This window comes from Dendropsophus ebraccatus, chromosome 3, assembly GCF_027789765.1.
Source record: "Dendropsophus ebraccatus isolate aDenEbr1 chromosome 3, aDenEbr1.pat, whole genome shotgun sequence".
NCBI classification, from domain to species: Eukaryota; Metazoa; Chordata; class Amphibia; order Anura; family Hylidae; genus Dendropsophus; species Dendropsophus ebraccatus.
Genome location: NC_091456.1, coordinates 167754837 through 167767566, shown reverse-complemented (window position 1 = coordinate 167767566; position 12730 = coordinate 167754837). Strand labels below are relative to the sequence as shown.

Below are 12730 nucleotides of genomic sequence, written 5' to 3'. Positions count from 1 at the left end.
AATCTTTTTTTCCCCTTATCATCTTATTGACATTACCCTACCTAGATTCAGGGAAAGGATATCCTCTCCGAGGCTTAGGTAGGGTTTAGATCAGGGCTGTGGAGTCGGAGTTGTGGAGTCGGAGATAGTTTTGGCTGGAGTCTGAGTCGGAGTTGGAGCTAGCTTTGGCTGGAGTCGGAAAAAAAATGTACCGACTCCGACTCCAGCTTTAAAAAAAATCTTTAAAAAAATGTAGAATTTTGATATGAATTTTACAAGTTTTGCCCATGAATATATATTATGAGCAACATTCTAATAGGACACTGGCCCTATTAGATAGGGTGGTCGGGGAATATGTCAGTAATAGGACACTGGCCCTATTAGATAAGGGTGGTCGGGGAATATGTCAGTAATAGGACACTGGCTCTATTAGATAAGGGTGGTCGGGGAATATGTCAGTAATAGGACACTGGCCCTATTAGATAAGGGTGGTCGGGGAATATGTCAGTAATAGGACACTGGCTCTATTAGATAAGGGTGGTCGGGGAATATGTCAGTAATAAGACACTGGCCCTATTAGATAAGGGTGGTCGGGGAATATGTCAGTAATAGGACACTGGCTCTATTAGATAAGGGTGGTCGGGGAATATGTCAGTAATAGGACACTGGCCCTATTAGATAAGGGGGTCATGTAAAAGTTGTTGGTCACTATTTGGCAGTTTGTTTCTGAGCTGGAAGAGTCCATTGTGTGTGTGTGTGTGTGTGTGTGTGTGTGTGTTGGGGGGGGGGAGATCTGCGCTGGTCTCTTCCTGGATGCTGGATGACTGTATATGAGCAGCAGTGTAATATGAAGATATCTTGTGTAATATAGAGGAGGAGGAGAAGAAGACATAAGTAGTGTAGCCAGGGCCGGCCTTAGGGTAGATGGCGCCCTGTGCAGAATACTCTTTTGGCGCCCCCCCCCCCCCCCCCCCCGGCTGATTGTAGCCCATCCCAAGCCTATCTCTTGGAGACACACACTGTATATACTGCTTACACAGACAGATACAGTCACATATACACATACAGACGCACGGGGGAGGTTCATCAAACATGGTCTAAAGTGAAACTGGCTCAGTTGCCCCTAGCAACCAATCAGATTCCACCTTTCATTCCTCACAGACTCTTTGGTTGCTAGGGACAACTGAGCCAGTTTCACTTTACACCATGTTTGATGAACCTCTCCCACAGTGTATATACTGCTTACACAGACACATACAGACACACAGTATATATATCCTGCAAACACAGGCACACATACAGTCACATATACAGATACACACCACACATACCCACCACTGGGAGTTGTTGTTCTCCTACCACACAGAGCCACACAGGAGCATGCTGGGAGTTGTTGTCCTACCACACAGGGGCATGCTGGAAGATGTCCTACCACACAGGAGTATGCTGGGAGTTGTTGTCCCACCACACAGAGCCACAGAGGAGTATGCTGGGAGTTGTTGTCCCACCACACAGAGCCACATAGGAGTATGCTGGGAGTTGTTGTCCTACCACACAGGATTATGCTGGGAGTTGTTGTCCTACCACACAGAGCCACACAGGAGTATGCTGGGAGTTGTCCTACCACACAGAGCCACATAGGAGTATGCTGGGAGTTGTTGTCCTACCACACAGAGCCACATAGGAGTATGCTGGGAGTTGTTGTCCTACCACACAGAGCCACATAAGAGTATGCTGGGAGTTGTTGTCCTACCACACAAAGCCACACAGGAGTATGCTGGGAGTTGTTGTCCTACCACACAGAGCCACATAGGAGTATGCTGGGAGTTGTTGTCCTACCACACAGAGCCACACAGGAGTATACTGGGAGTTGTTGTCCTACCACACAGAGCCACACAGGAGTATACTGGGAGTTGTTGTCCTACCACACAGAGCCACATAGGAGTATGCTGGGAGTTGTTGTCCTACCACACAGAGCCACACAGGAGTATACTGGGAGTTGTTGTCCTACCACACAGAGCCACATAGGAGTATGCTGGGAGTTGTTGTCCTACCACACAGAGCCACACAGGAGTATACTGGGAGTTGTTGTCCTACCACACAGAGCCACATAGGAGTATGCTGGGAGTTGTTGTCCTACCACACAGAGCCACACAGGAGTATGCTGGGAGTTGTTGTCCTACCACACAGAGCCACATAGGAGTATGCTGGGAGTTGTTGTCCTACCACACAGAGCCACATAAGAGTATGCTGGGAGTTGTTGTCCTACCACACAGAGCCACATAGGAGTATGCTGGGAGTTGTTGTCCTACCACACAGAGCCACACAGGAGTATGCTGGGAGTTGTTGTCCCACCACACAGAGCCACACAGGAGTATACTGGGAGTTGTTGTCCTACCACACAGAGCCACATAGGAGTATGCTGGGAGTTGTTGTCCTACCACACAGAGCCACACAGGAGTATGCTGGGAGTTGTTGTCCTACCACACAGAGCCACATAGGAGTATGCTGGGAGTTGTTGTCCTACCACACAGAGCCACATAAGAGTATGCTGGGAGTTGTTGTCCTACCACACAAAGCCACACAGGAGTATGCTGGGAGTTGTTGTCCTACCACACAGAGCCACATAGGAGTATGCTGGGAGTTGTTGTCCCACCACACAGAGCCACACAGGAGTATGCTGGGAGTTGTTGTCCTACCACACAGAGCCACACAGGAGTATACTGGGAGTTGTTGTCCTACCACACAGAGCCACATAGGAGTATGCTGGGAGTTGTTGTCCCACCACACAGAGCCACACAGGAGTATGCTGGGAGTTGTTGTCCTACCACACAGAGCCACATAGGAGTATGCTGGGAGTTGTTGTCCTACCACACAGGGGCATGCTGGGAGATGTTGTCCTACCACACAGAGCCACATAGGAGTATGCTGGGAGTTGTTGTCCTACCACACAGGGGCATGCTGGGAGATGTTGTCCTACCACACAGAGCACTAACACACACAGAGCACACACAAACTCCACTAACACACACAGACAGAGATAGATAGTTATACTCACAGTCACACTGCAGCAGTAGTGGAGGATGTCTCTGCCCATGAGGAGAAGCAGGTAAAGCCGAGGATCACACTGCTGATGTCTCCGTCGGGGGAGGGGGCGGGGTTATGGGCCTCTGTGAGCTGGGAGACGCTGTGGGGGGCGGGGGATGGGGGGCCAGGCTGCAGTCACATGTCCGGGGAGAAGAGCTTCCTCGGCTGCTGTGCAGAGGCAGGGGACGGATATATGGCCTCAGGGATGCAGGTGGCGCCCCCTTCCTGCCGGGGGTGCACAGCGCCCTGTGCGGCCGCACTGCTCGCACACCCCTAAGGCCGGCCCTGAGTGTAGCAGTAACCTCTGTCCTCAGTGTGGTGTTTTCTCTCTGGGAGAAGATTGAGTGTTTTTTTTCAGTGTTCAATGGCTATAGTTGTGTGTGTGTGTGCGCGTGCTATGGCTGCAGCAGGCTGTGTGTATGTGTGCTATAACTGCAGCAGACTGTGTATGTGTGTGTGTACTATGGCTGCAGCAGGCTGTGTGTATGTGCTATAGCTGCATCAGGCTGTGTGTGTGTGTGCTATGGCTGCAGCAGGCTGTGTGGGTGTGTGTGTATGCTATGGCTGCAGCAGGCTGTGTGTGTGTGTGTGCATTCTATTGCGTGCCCCCACAGCAGGGCCGTTTCTTGCACCGGGCGGGCCGGGCAACGGCACGGGGCGCCGACAGTTAGGGGGCGCTGGTGGCACCCCCGGGACCTCACACAGCCTGGGTTGGATAGCGCACCACGCGCCCCCACACACAGACTGTCACCCGCTCGGTCCGCCCCCGGTCTGCGCTCATCTGAGCACCCAACACTTGTCCCTGCCGCCCCTCAACCTCACCTGCTGCCCGCCCGCGCTCTTCCAATGCAATCAGCGCAGAGCGGGAGCGTGGGGCAGCTGCGGCCGGCCGTAGCGCAGGCGTTCGTTGATTGCGTGCACAACGGCCGGCCGCAGCGGCTCCACGCTCCTGCTCTGCGCTGATTGCATTGGAAGAGCGCGGGCGGGCAGCAGGTGAGGCTGCCTCTACAACTGCGGCAGCACTCATCAGATCAGGTGGGGTAGTGTGTATGTTTGTGGAGGGGGGCTGAAGGGGGACAGAGTGTGTGGAGGGGGGCTGAAGGGGGACAGAGTGTGTGGAGGTGGGGTCAGGGGGGATAGTGTGTGGAGGGGGGCTGCAGGGGGGATAGTGTGTGGAGCGGGGCTGCAGGGGGGATAGTGTGTGGAGGGGGGCTGCAGGGGGGATAGTGTGTGGAGGGGGGCTGCAGGGGGGACAGTGTGTGGAGGGGGGCTGCAGGGGTATAGTGTGTGGAGGGGGGCTGCAGGGGGGATAGTGTGTGGAGGGGGGCTGCAGGGGGGATAGTGTGTGGAGGGGGGCTGCAGTGGGGATAGTGTGTGGAGGGGGGCTGCAGGGGGGACAGTGTGTGGAGGGGGGCTGCAGGGGGGATAGTGTGTGGAGGGGGGCTGCAGGGGTATAGTGTGTGGAGGGGGCTGCAGTGGTATAGTGTGTGGAGGGGGGCTGCAGGGGGGATAGTGTGTGGAGGTGGGGTCAGGGGGGATAGTGTGTTGAGGGGGGCTGCAGGGGGGATAGTGTGTGGAGGGGGGCTGCATGTTTGGTAGGTTCAGAAGAGATGAATTGCAGCTGCAACAAGAAATCATCATGGAGATCTGGGCTGGACGGAGACGCCTCAGATCAAAGAAGATGCCACTGGTGAGTCACTGAATGACTTTTGAAAGGTTGAAACTATGCCATGATACACACACACTGCTTCTTTCTAGCAACAACCCAAATAAATCATGGGGGGGGGGGGGGGGGGGGGCGCTTTTATCAAGATTCGCCCTGTAGTCAAAATTACCTAGAAACTGCCCTGCCCCACAGTGACCTTCTATATCACTATCTGTGACCCCCTGTATATCACTATGTGTGACCCCCTGTATATCACTATGGCTGACCTCAATATTACAGGTATCTGGCATTGTTAGCAGTGTTTCTGTGTGTATGGTGAATGTTTAGTTAGAAACATAGAAGATTGTCAGCAGGAAAAGACCCCCGCTCCATCTAGTCTAGTTGTGAGTAGTTCAGGACATGGAGGCTGGAGACTGGCTGCATCCACTGCACACACAGGAGAAGCTGCTTTATATCTTTCCTTATTCCCTCAGAAGTCGCACCAGGATCATGTAGGACATTAGGGAGAAGCTGCTGAGCCAGTGTGATAAACTCTCCTGGTATATGACCGGCCATTTATGAAGGAGCAGGAGTCGGAGTCGGTCCTGATAAAATTCAGGAGTTGGAGTCGGAGCTGCGGCTTACCGACTCCACAGCCCTGGTTTAGATAACTCCCAACATGTTTCGTTGGTTCCTTAGCGTTATCAAGTGATATAGGGTCAGCAGCCTCTTTATGAGTAGGACTCTCTAGATTTGTAGCATGAGCCATTACAAATGCATTCAAAATCCACGATAATCATGTAACCTTTACTTTGGCTACAGAGAATTCTATTAACCTTTATTCCTTCTTGAACATATCCATCTGACTCAAGGATTTTCTCTTCCCCAGATAAAAACATGTTGGGCATTAGACACGTAAAATAAATCTTCCACTCCCATGATCTGTTTTTATGACCTAAGCACTCAGAATCAATTATGCAAAGAATATACACACATATGACATCATAGGACTAGGCCACGCCCACAATGTGCATATTCTTACCCAAATAGTCAGAATAAGATGAGATGTCCTGGAAAGCAAGGACAATGAGCAAATGTGGTGAGGTCAGTGGTAGCTAGAAAGTACGGCAATGAGGGTGGTCGGGGTCCGATACTGGAGAAAGCAAAAAGACCCCTATAGTAAAAAGGCTAAGAATCTCTGGTGCCCCTCGTTCCCATGTCTCTACTTCATCCATCTCCCAAGTCTTGTAGTCCTATCCCAGCTATGTTATTTTTCTGCAAATGTGTTTTCCCTGCAAACAGCTATATTTCTTTTATAAATGTTATCATTGAAAAAGCCAGGCCAACATTGGTAGATTCTCTAAATGTGGACGCCATGCCGTTCTTCTGCACAATCTACACAGTGTTTCCCCGAAAATTAGACTAGGTCTTATTTTTAGGGGATGTCTTATTTTTCCATGAAGAAAAATCTACATGTTATATGTACAGCAGGGACAGAGTGTATGGTATAGCTTCCGGCCACAAGGGGGAGATCATCACAGCACACTGGTACAGCACAGCAGGGACAGCGTACAGTATGGCGGCAGGTGATGGGATAACAGTAGACTGTGTGCAGCTCTAGATCTGGCAGTAGGGGGCAACGGGAATGGTGGCAGACGACGGGCCTCTTGCCTACACACTGACAAGTGACAGCCGCGGAAGTGAACATCGGGATTGGTGACAGGTGATGGTCTTCATGTCCTGCATGCAGCTGCTTTGCAATGGACAGTGAAGATAGGGGACAACAGAGGCACGTTAAAAAGAATCACAGCTGCATGCCCTGGGGTTCTGTTTGGCGGGCATGCTTCCAAACAAAATCTTTCGTGTAGTAACTTTCAGGGGAGGCCTTATATTTAGCAATTCAGCAAAACCTCTGCTAGGTCTTATTTTCAGGAGATGTCCTATTTTCAGGGTCACAGGTTGTCTGAGGTCTAGATGAGCACCACTCTTGTTTATAGGCCAAGTCTGGTACTGCAGCTTTATTCTTTTTATTATTCAAAGCTGCAATAGAAAATACTTAAGTACAGTTGAGGGCTTCTTATGTATCTCTGTCACATAGATAGACACCACTATTATAAATAATAGTGTTCATACATCTTCAAATGCTATCCCACCTCAACCTTCCCACAAGTAAGTACAGTTGACTTGTTTTCAATTGTAATCAATGATGATGCTGGGAGCTCCGAAACTATTTAAATATTTGAGCTACTGTACTGACACACTGTCAGTACAGTAGTGTGAATATTTAAACAACACTCCGGGCACCACAAGATTCTCCAACACCCCAATGCTCAGTTGATCACTGTGCTTGACCAAGCATATTCACTCAATACTAGTGGGAATAAGTAGCTTCCTGATAGAATAAAAGATAAGGAACGTTGACATCCAGCATGCTGGCCCTTCAGGACATCCTTATCCCTACATTACAAATTGCATTGAAACCAAGGAGCCCCAAGTCCTATAAATAAGAACATGAGAGGAGATTGATATCTTCAGAATTGATCCAGCCAAAGAGTAGAAGTCCACCAAAATAGCCCATTTTACTTCTGTTCAGTTATCGGTCACATCTAGTGTTGAGCAGACTGATGGCTAACAAGAGACAATCCGGGGCAGGAGAGACGCAGATTGCCTCCTGTGCCTCTCTCCACAATATAAACTTAGATCTTATTATAAAGATAATAAATTAGTAGTAACAAAAAGCATTGTTAATCATAAAGAAGCACAAAAAACACAAAAATAGTGCAGTGTACATAGTGTGCGGCACCCGAAATAGCCCGGTCAGAAATAACTAATTGTCCTTTGTCGAGTGTTTGCATCCAGTCATCCAAAACTAACATGTGGCTGGAGCCAATTTTGCCTCACATTGGAACAGACCCGAATTCCTTCCTGACCTCACATGGCAGAGCGATCATTTCCTTGGACCATTTAAATGTCATTGATCGTTGATTTAGGGTCCTATTACATGGAGCGATTTTTAACGATTAACGATCGCAAACAAGATTGTTTATCGTTCACCAAATTACATAGAACGATAATCGTTAGTTATGATCGTTACTATGATCGTTTATTCCTTCTGATCCCAGCTAAACAATGAACAATGTGCAATTACACTGAACGATTAGTGAAAAAATGCGGAACTTGAGCGAACGAATGTGGAATTACAGCGAATGATTAGAGAACGATTAACAATAATTTTAGGTCCAGATCTAAATCAACGATCAACGACATACGAATGATTTTTTCGATTGTTGCCTGCAATTACACAGAACGATTATCATTTAAATTCAAATGAGTTAACGATTTTTCGCACGATAATCGTCCCGTGTAACAGGGCCCTTAGATCTAAACCTAAAATTATCGTTAATCGTTCGCTGTAATTCCACTTTCGTTCTCTCAAGTTCCGCATTTTTTCACTAATCGTTCAGTGTAATTGCACATTGTTCATTGTTTTCCTGAGATCAGAAGGAATAAACGATCATAGTAATGATCACAATAACGATCGTATCTAAAGACCGTCATTCTGTGTAATATGGTGAACGATTTCAGGGGAACGATAAACAATCAAGTTTGCGATCGTTTATCGTTAGTCGTTAAAAATCGCTCCGTGTAATAGGACCCTTATGCTGCGTTTACACGGAGTGATAATTCGCTCGATCGTACGATTAACGATTTCGAAGTAATGATTTTTTTTATAACGATCAGCATTTAGACAGAACGATATATCGTATGGAAAAATCGTTTTGTGATCGTTTTACGATCGCTTAAGCCTATCTCGCACATAGGTTAAATCGGTGAACGACTGTTTACACAGAGCGATCTGCGAATTTTTTGCGAACGACGATTTAAGAACATGTTGTAAGATCAAAATCAATGATTTCTCGCTCGTCGTTTGATCATTCGCTGCATTTACACGCACGATTATCGTTCGAATTCAAACGTTATCATGCAAATTCGAACGATTATCGTTCTGTGTAAACGCAGCATTAGTGTACTATTACACAGGCTGATGGGGGCCCGATAATAAATGTAAACGAGCGCCGATCTGCTAGATCGGAGCTCGTTTACTGGGCCTATTACACGGCCAGATAATCGTTTAACAAGGGCTGCAGGACATCGTTACCAATGTCGTTGCAGCCCTTGTCAGCTGAGACAGGCTGCTCTAAAGCTGGAGCGCGCCGATACGGGGAGAAGCACAGAGGAAGAGGAGCCCTGCAGCCTGATTAGGTAATGTATTTTTTTTTGCTAATCGTCAGCGCCGGCCGCTCACCGCTATTGCACATAGCGGTGCGCGGTCGGCGCCCGACAATTTTAGGTCAGAACCTATATCAGCGATCAGCCGATGACAACGATCATCGGCTGATCATTGTCTTTATTACACGGAACGATAATCGTCCGGATAGGACCAATTCGGCTGATTATCATTCCTTGTAATAATACCATTACTTATTACATCTACAGGAGCTATTAGGACATTCAATTCTAAACCTATAGACATTAGTATGGAGTTGCTTCTCCGTTGCAGGTAAAGCAGCTTCCACTCATCAGGGAACTTTCTATAAGATTATGGAGATGTTTGTGGGAATTTTCCCTATTCATCCAGAAGACATTAGGGAGGTCAGACACTGATATTGTGGAGGGGTCAGGCTCACAATCTCCGGTCTAGGTATTGCATGGGGTTAAGATCTGGGTTCAGTTCTTCCAAACCAGACCCTCCTCCATGTCTTTATGGATCTCACAGTGTGTACTGTTCCTAAAAGGATGGAAGTGGCAACTGTCCACAATGTCTTGGTGCTGAAGCTGAAGAACCTAGGCCGACTCCTGAGAATCCTTCTATAGCATTAGCCTCCTTCACCAAACTTAGGAATTAGGTCATAGACAGCAGCTAGGCAAGAAGACAAGATTTCTGTATTGGTGCCAGAGAGAGGTCACAGGAAGAGGTATACAGCTGTATATAGGTATATATCAGCATAGAAATGAAGCTGGAAGCCAAATACAAATGCAATTGTACCATGAGATAAAACCTATATTAAGGCTGACTACCTTCTGAATTCTGGTGAAATCATTAATAAATTCCCCCCTGGTTACTGCAGAACATCTATACAGTTCAATTTGTTGATGCCTTTCATTGAATGAATATATATATATATATATATATATATATATATATATATATATATACACACACACACACACACACACACACCCCTTTACTGAAAAGCTCACTAGCGACATGAACAGAGCCTTATCTACACCCATGGTGCTGTGTACGACATGCGTCAGTGGCGTAGCTACCATAGAGGCAGGGTAGGCAGCTGCTATGGGGCCTGTACAGGAGGGGGGCCTGGGGGAGAAGGTAAGAGCCACCCTGTGTCCTTCTGCTTAACTCCTTATGTATTGCTGCGTGTAAGTGACCCAGTGTTTACTTACATGCTGCAACACAAAAAAGGGTTAACAAGCAGAAGGAAAAGAGATCTCTGCTTCACTGCTCTGATAACCCCTGACCTCTGCTCTCCAGTGCAATCAAGTAGGAAAATGTGCAGAGCTCTGTGCAGAGGTCAGGGGTTATCAGTGCACCAGCAGTAAAGCAGAGATCTCCTTGTCTTCTGAACTTTGGGTCACTTACACACTGCAGCAGATAAGGGGTTAAGCAGAAGGTAGTCTGCTCCTGCACCTATGTATTTAACCATAATGACTCCTAATGGGCCTTTATAGTTAAAAACAGTGGACTGACAGAGCAAGCTGCCATTGGCTCTCTGCTCTGCCAGTCACTCTTATGGCTGCAGCCAGGATTCTGCAGTACTTTGTGTTGTCCGTAGGGGAGGGGGGCCCCTCACATTTTTTTGCTATGGGGCCCCATGAATCCTAGCTACGCCCCTGACATGCGTGTACGACGTATGTATATATTCCTTTATAAGCAAGACAACACCTCAATATTAACAGTCATAGTTTCAGTGCTTAAACAGTCATTTCAGCAAACTTTGTATAAATTAATAGTACAAGCAAATGTAAGAAACCTTATAATATATCTTATCAGCCAAAAATGCTTCCTTCTCCTGTTACCAAGCATCTTTTTTCTTCCCCTTTCTTTCATCAAGCTGTTTACTATTTGTAATCTGATACAGCTGCTCCAAGTCTATGGAGGGGGGAGAAGGGAGAGATGGAGAGAGAGTTAAACTAAGTACACAGGATCCTATGCTGTACTACCTATATATATTTTCACAAGTGACAACAAACAGCATGGCCCCCTTCAGTGATGAACCATGAATAATGGCTGCAAGCAATCCAGCCGCAAGAGGAGAGCTCGATTTCCTTCATCTGCTAGATCAGCCGTAGACTATGGGCCGTGTTCTGGATTCTTAGGGACATGTTATCCCCACGTTCATAGACCAATAAAGTAGTTGAATTCCAGCTTTTTTTGTAGCATCATTAAAGGAATTCAAACATCTGGAAAACGTAGGGCAACGTGGAGGCAGGGAAAATAGTCAACCAATGCATTTCAGGAGATTTCTGTACTTCTACACGGACACTTGAAGGCTGACAATGAGTTAGATATGAAACGCGTTAGAAATAATGGCATTTTATCCAGTGAACACTTATACTCCCAGACCTCCGGGATGGCTTTGAAGGATTTCTAATTGAGTTTTTTCTTTAATGTTAAAGGATGCTGGAGGTTTGTTTCTATGGCTGTGGTGCTCATCTCAAAACAAGTATAATGCTTTGTAGACTTCCCCTCATCTCTGTGTCCTTAACTTGTCCCTCAGTAGCTCTTCCGTTGTTACTCTTGTTCCCTTCCCTCTGGCACCTCTCATACTTTTTCTCTAGTCTTTCCCTGGGTGTCCTCATCCTTTGCAGCTTTGCCCCCCCCCCAGGTGTTCTCCTTTACTACAGCTTGTCCTTCTCTACCCTGAATATCCTTCTCCTCTTAAATCTTCCTCTTGTCCCTACCCTAAATATCCTTCTCCTCTGAAGTCTTTCTCTTGTCCCTGCCCTAAGTGTACTCTTCCTCTGAAGTCTTCCTCTTGTCTCTGCCCTAAATATCCTTCTCGTCTGAAGTCTTTTTCTTGTCCTTACCCTAAATATCCTTCTCCTCTAAAGTCCTCCTCTTGTCCCTGCCCTAAATATCCTTCTCCTCTGAAGTCTTTCACTTATCCCTGTGCTCCTCTTCTGAACTCTACGCACATCGCCATTCATGTTCAAGTTCTTTACAACACATGGGGAATGATTGTTTTTATATCTTACCCATTCTGTTTATGTATAGATTTTATGAATGAGCCAAGAAGTAACAAGAAGGCGGTCACTTACCATTCAAGTGAATGGTGAGTGACCGCCTTCTTGTTACTTCTTTGCTCATTCATGTACTTCCTCATTGGGCTGAGCACCACCTAGAGTGTCCTACCACTGACAGCACATCCTGCAACGCCCCATATTTGCCGCACCAGTTACTCACCCGTGACACAGGTGGAGAGGCAGTGCCTAGCTGATTTTGTTTTTTCTTACCCTTGTATAAATTTTATAACACCATCTGGGCCCAAGGGTTTATATGTACTTTTATACATTTTATTAATCCTGCTTAGAATTTAGGTATGCTTTGAGGACTGGTATCTTTCTACAATTGGATTTTTCTTTATACATTGGATGGTGCACACTTTATACTATACATATACATATCTGTGCTGTCAGTTTTTCTTTATCATTATCAGATACACAAAACCCTGTTTACACAGAAAGATGTGCGGCCGACAGTGATACATTTGAACACGTGCTCTAAAGGCCCGATTGGCCAAGGATCAGGCGTTTTCCCCAACCTCAGCTGATTGGTGTCACTTTTACACAGGCTATTTATCAGCAGCAGGAGCATTTCCAGCAACAACCTGCTGATAATCGGCCTGTGTAAAAGGCCCTTAAAGGGATTATCCAGCAAAAATGTTTTTCTTTCAAATCAACTGGTTTGAGAAAGTTTTACAGATTTGTAATTTACTT

General features: G+C 46.8%; 1 protein-coding gene across 2 annotated transcripts in view; it reads right to left on the bottom strand.

The window, feature by feature from the left end:
* The window catches only part of SLC1A3 (solute carrier family 1 member 3), a 51577-nt gene that overhangs the window by 15561 nt on the left and 23286 nt on the right, over window positions 1–12730 (bottom strand). The window contains exon 4 of one of the 2 annotated variants that reach the window (XM_069963080.1): window positions 6423–6751. The exons of the other annotated variant lie outside the window; for it this stretch is intronic. Coding sequence (XP_069819181.1) covers window positions 6627–6751 — 125 coding nt within the window. The 3' untranslated portion in view covers window positions 6423–6626. Of the gene's footprint in view, window positions 1–6422; window positions 6752–12730 lie in introns of those variants that run through there. 2 annotated transcript variants of the gene reach the window in all.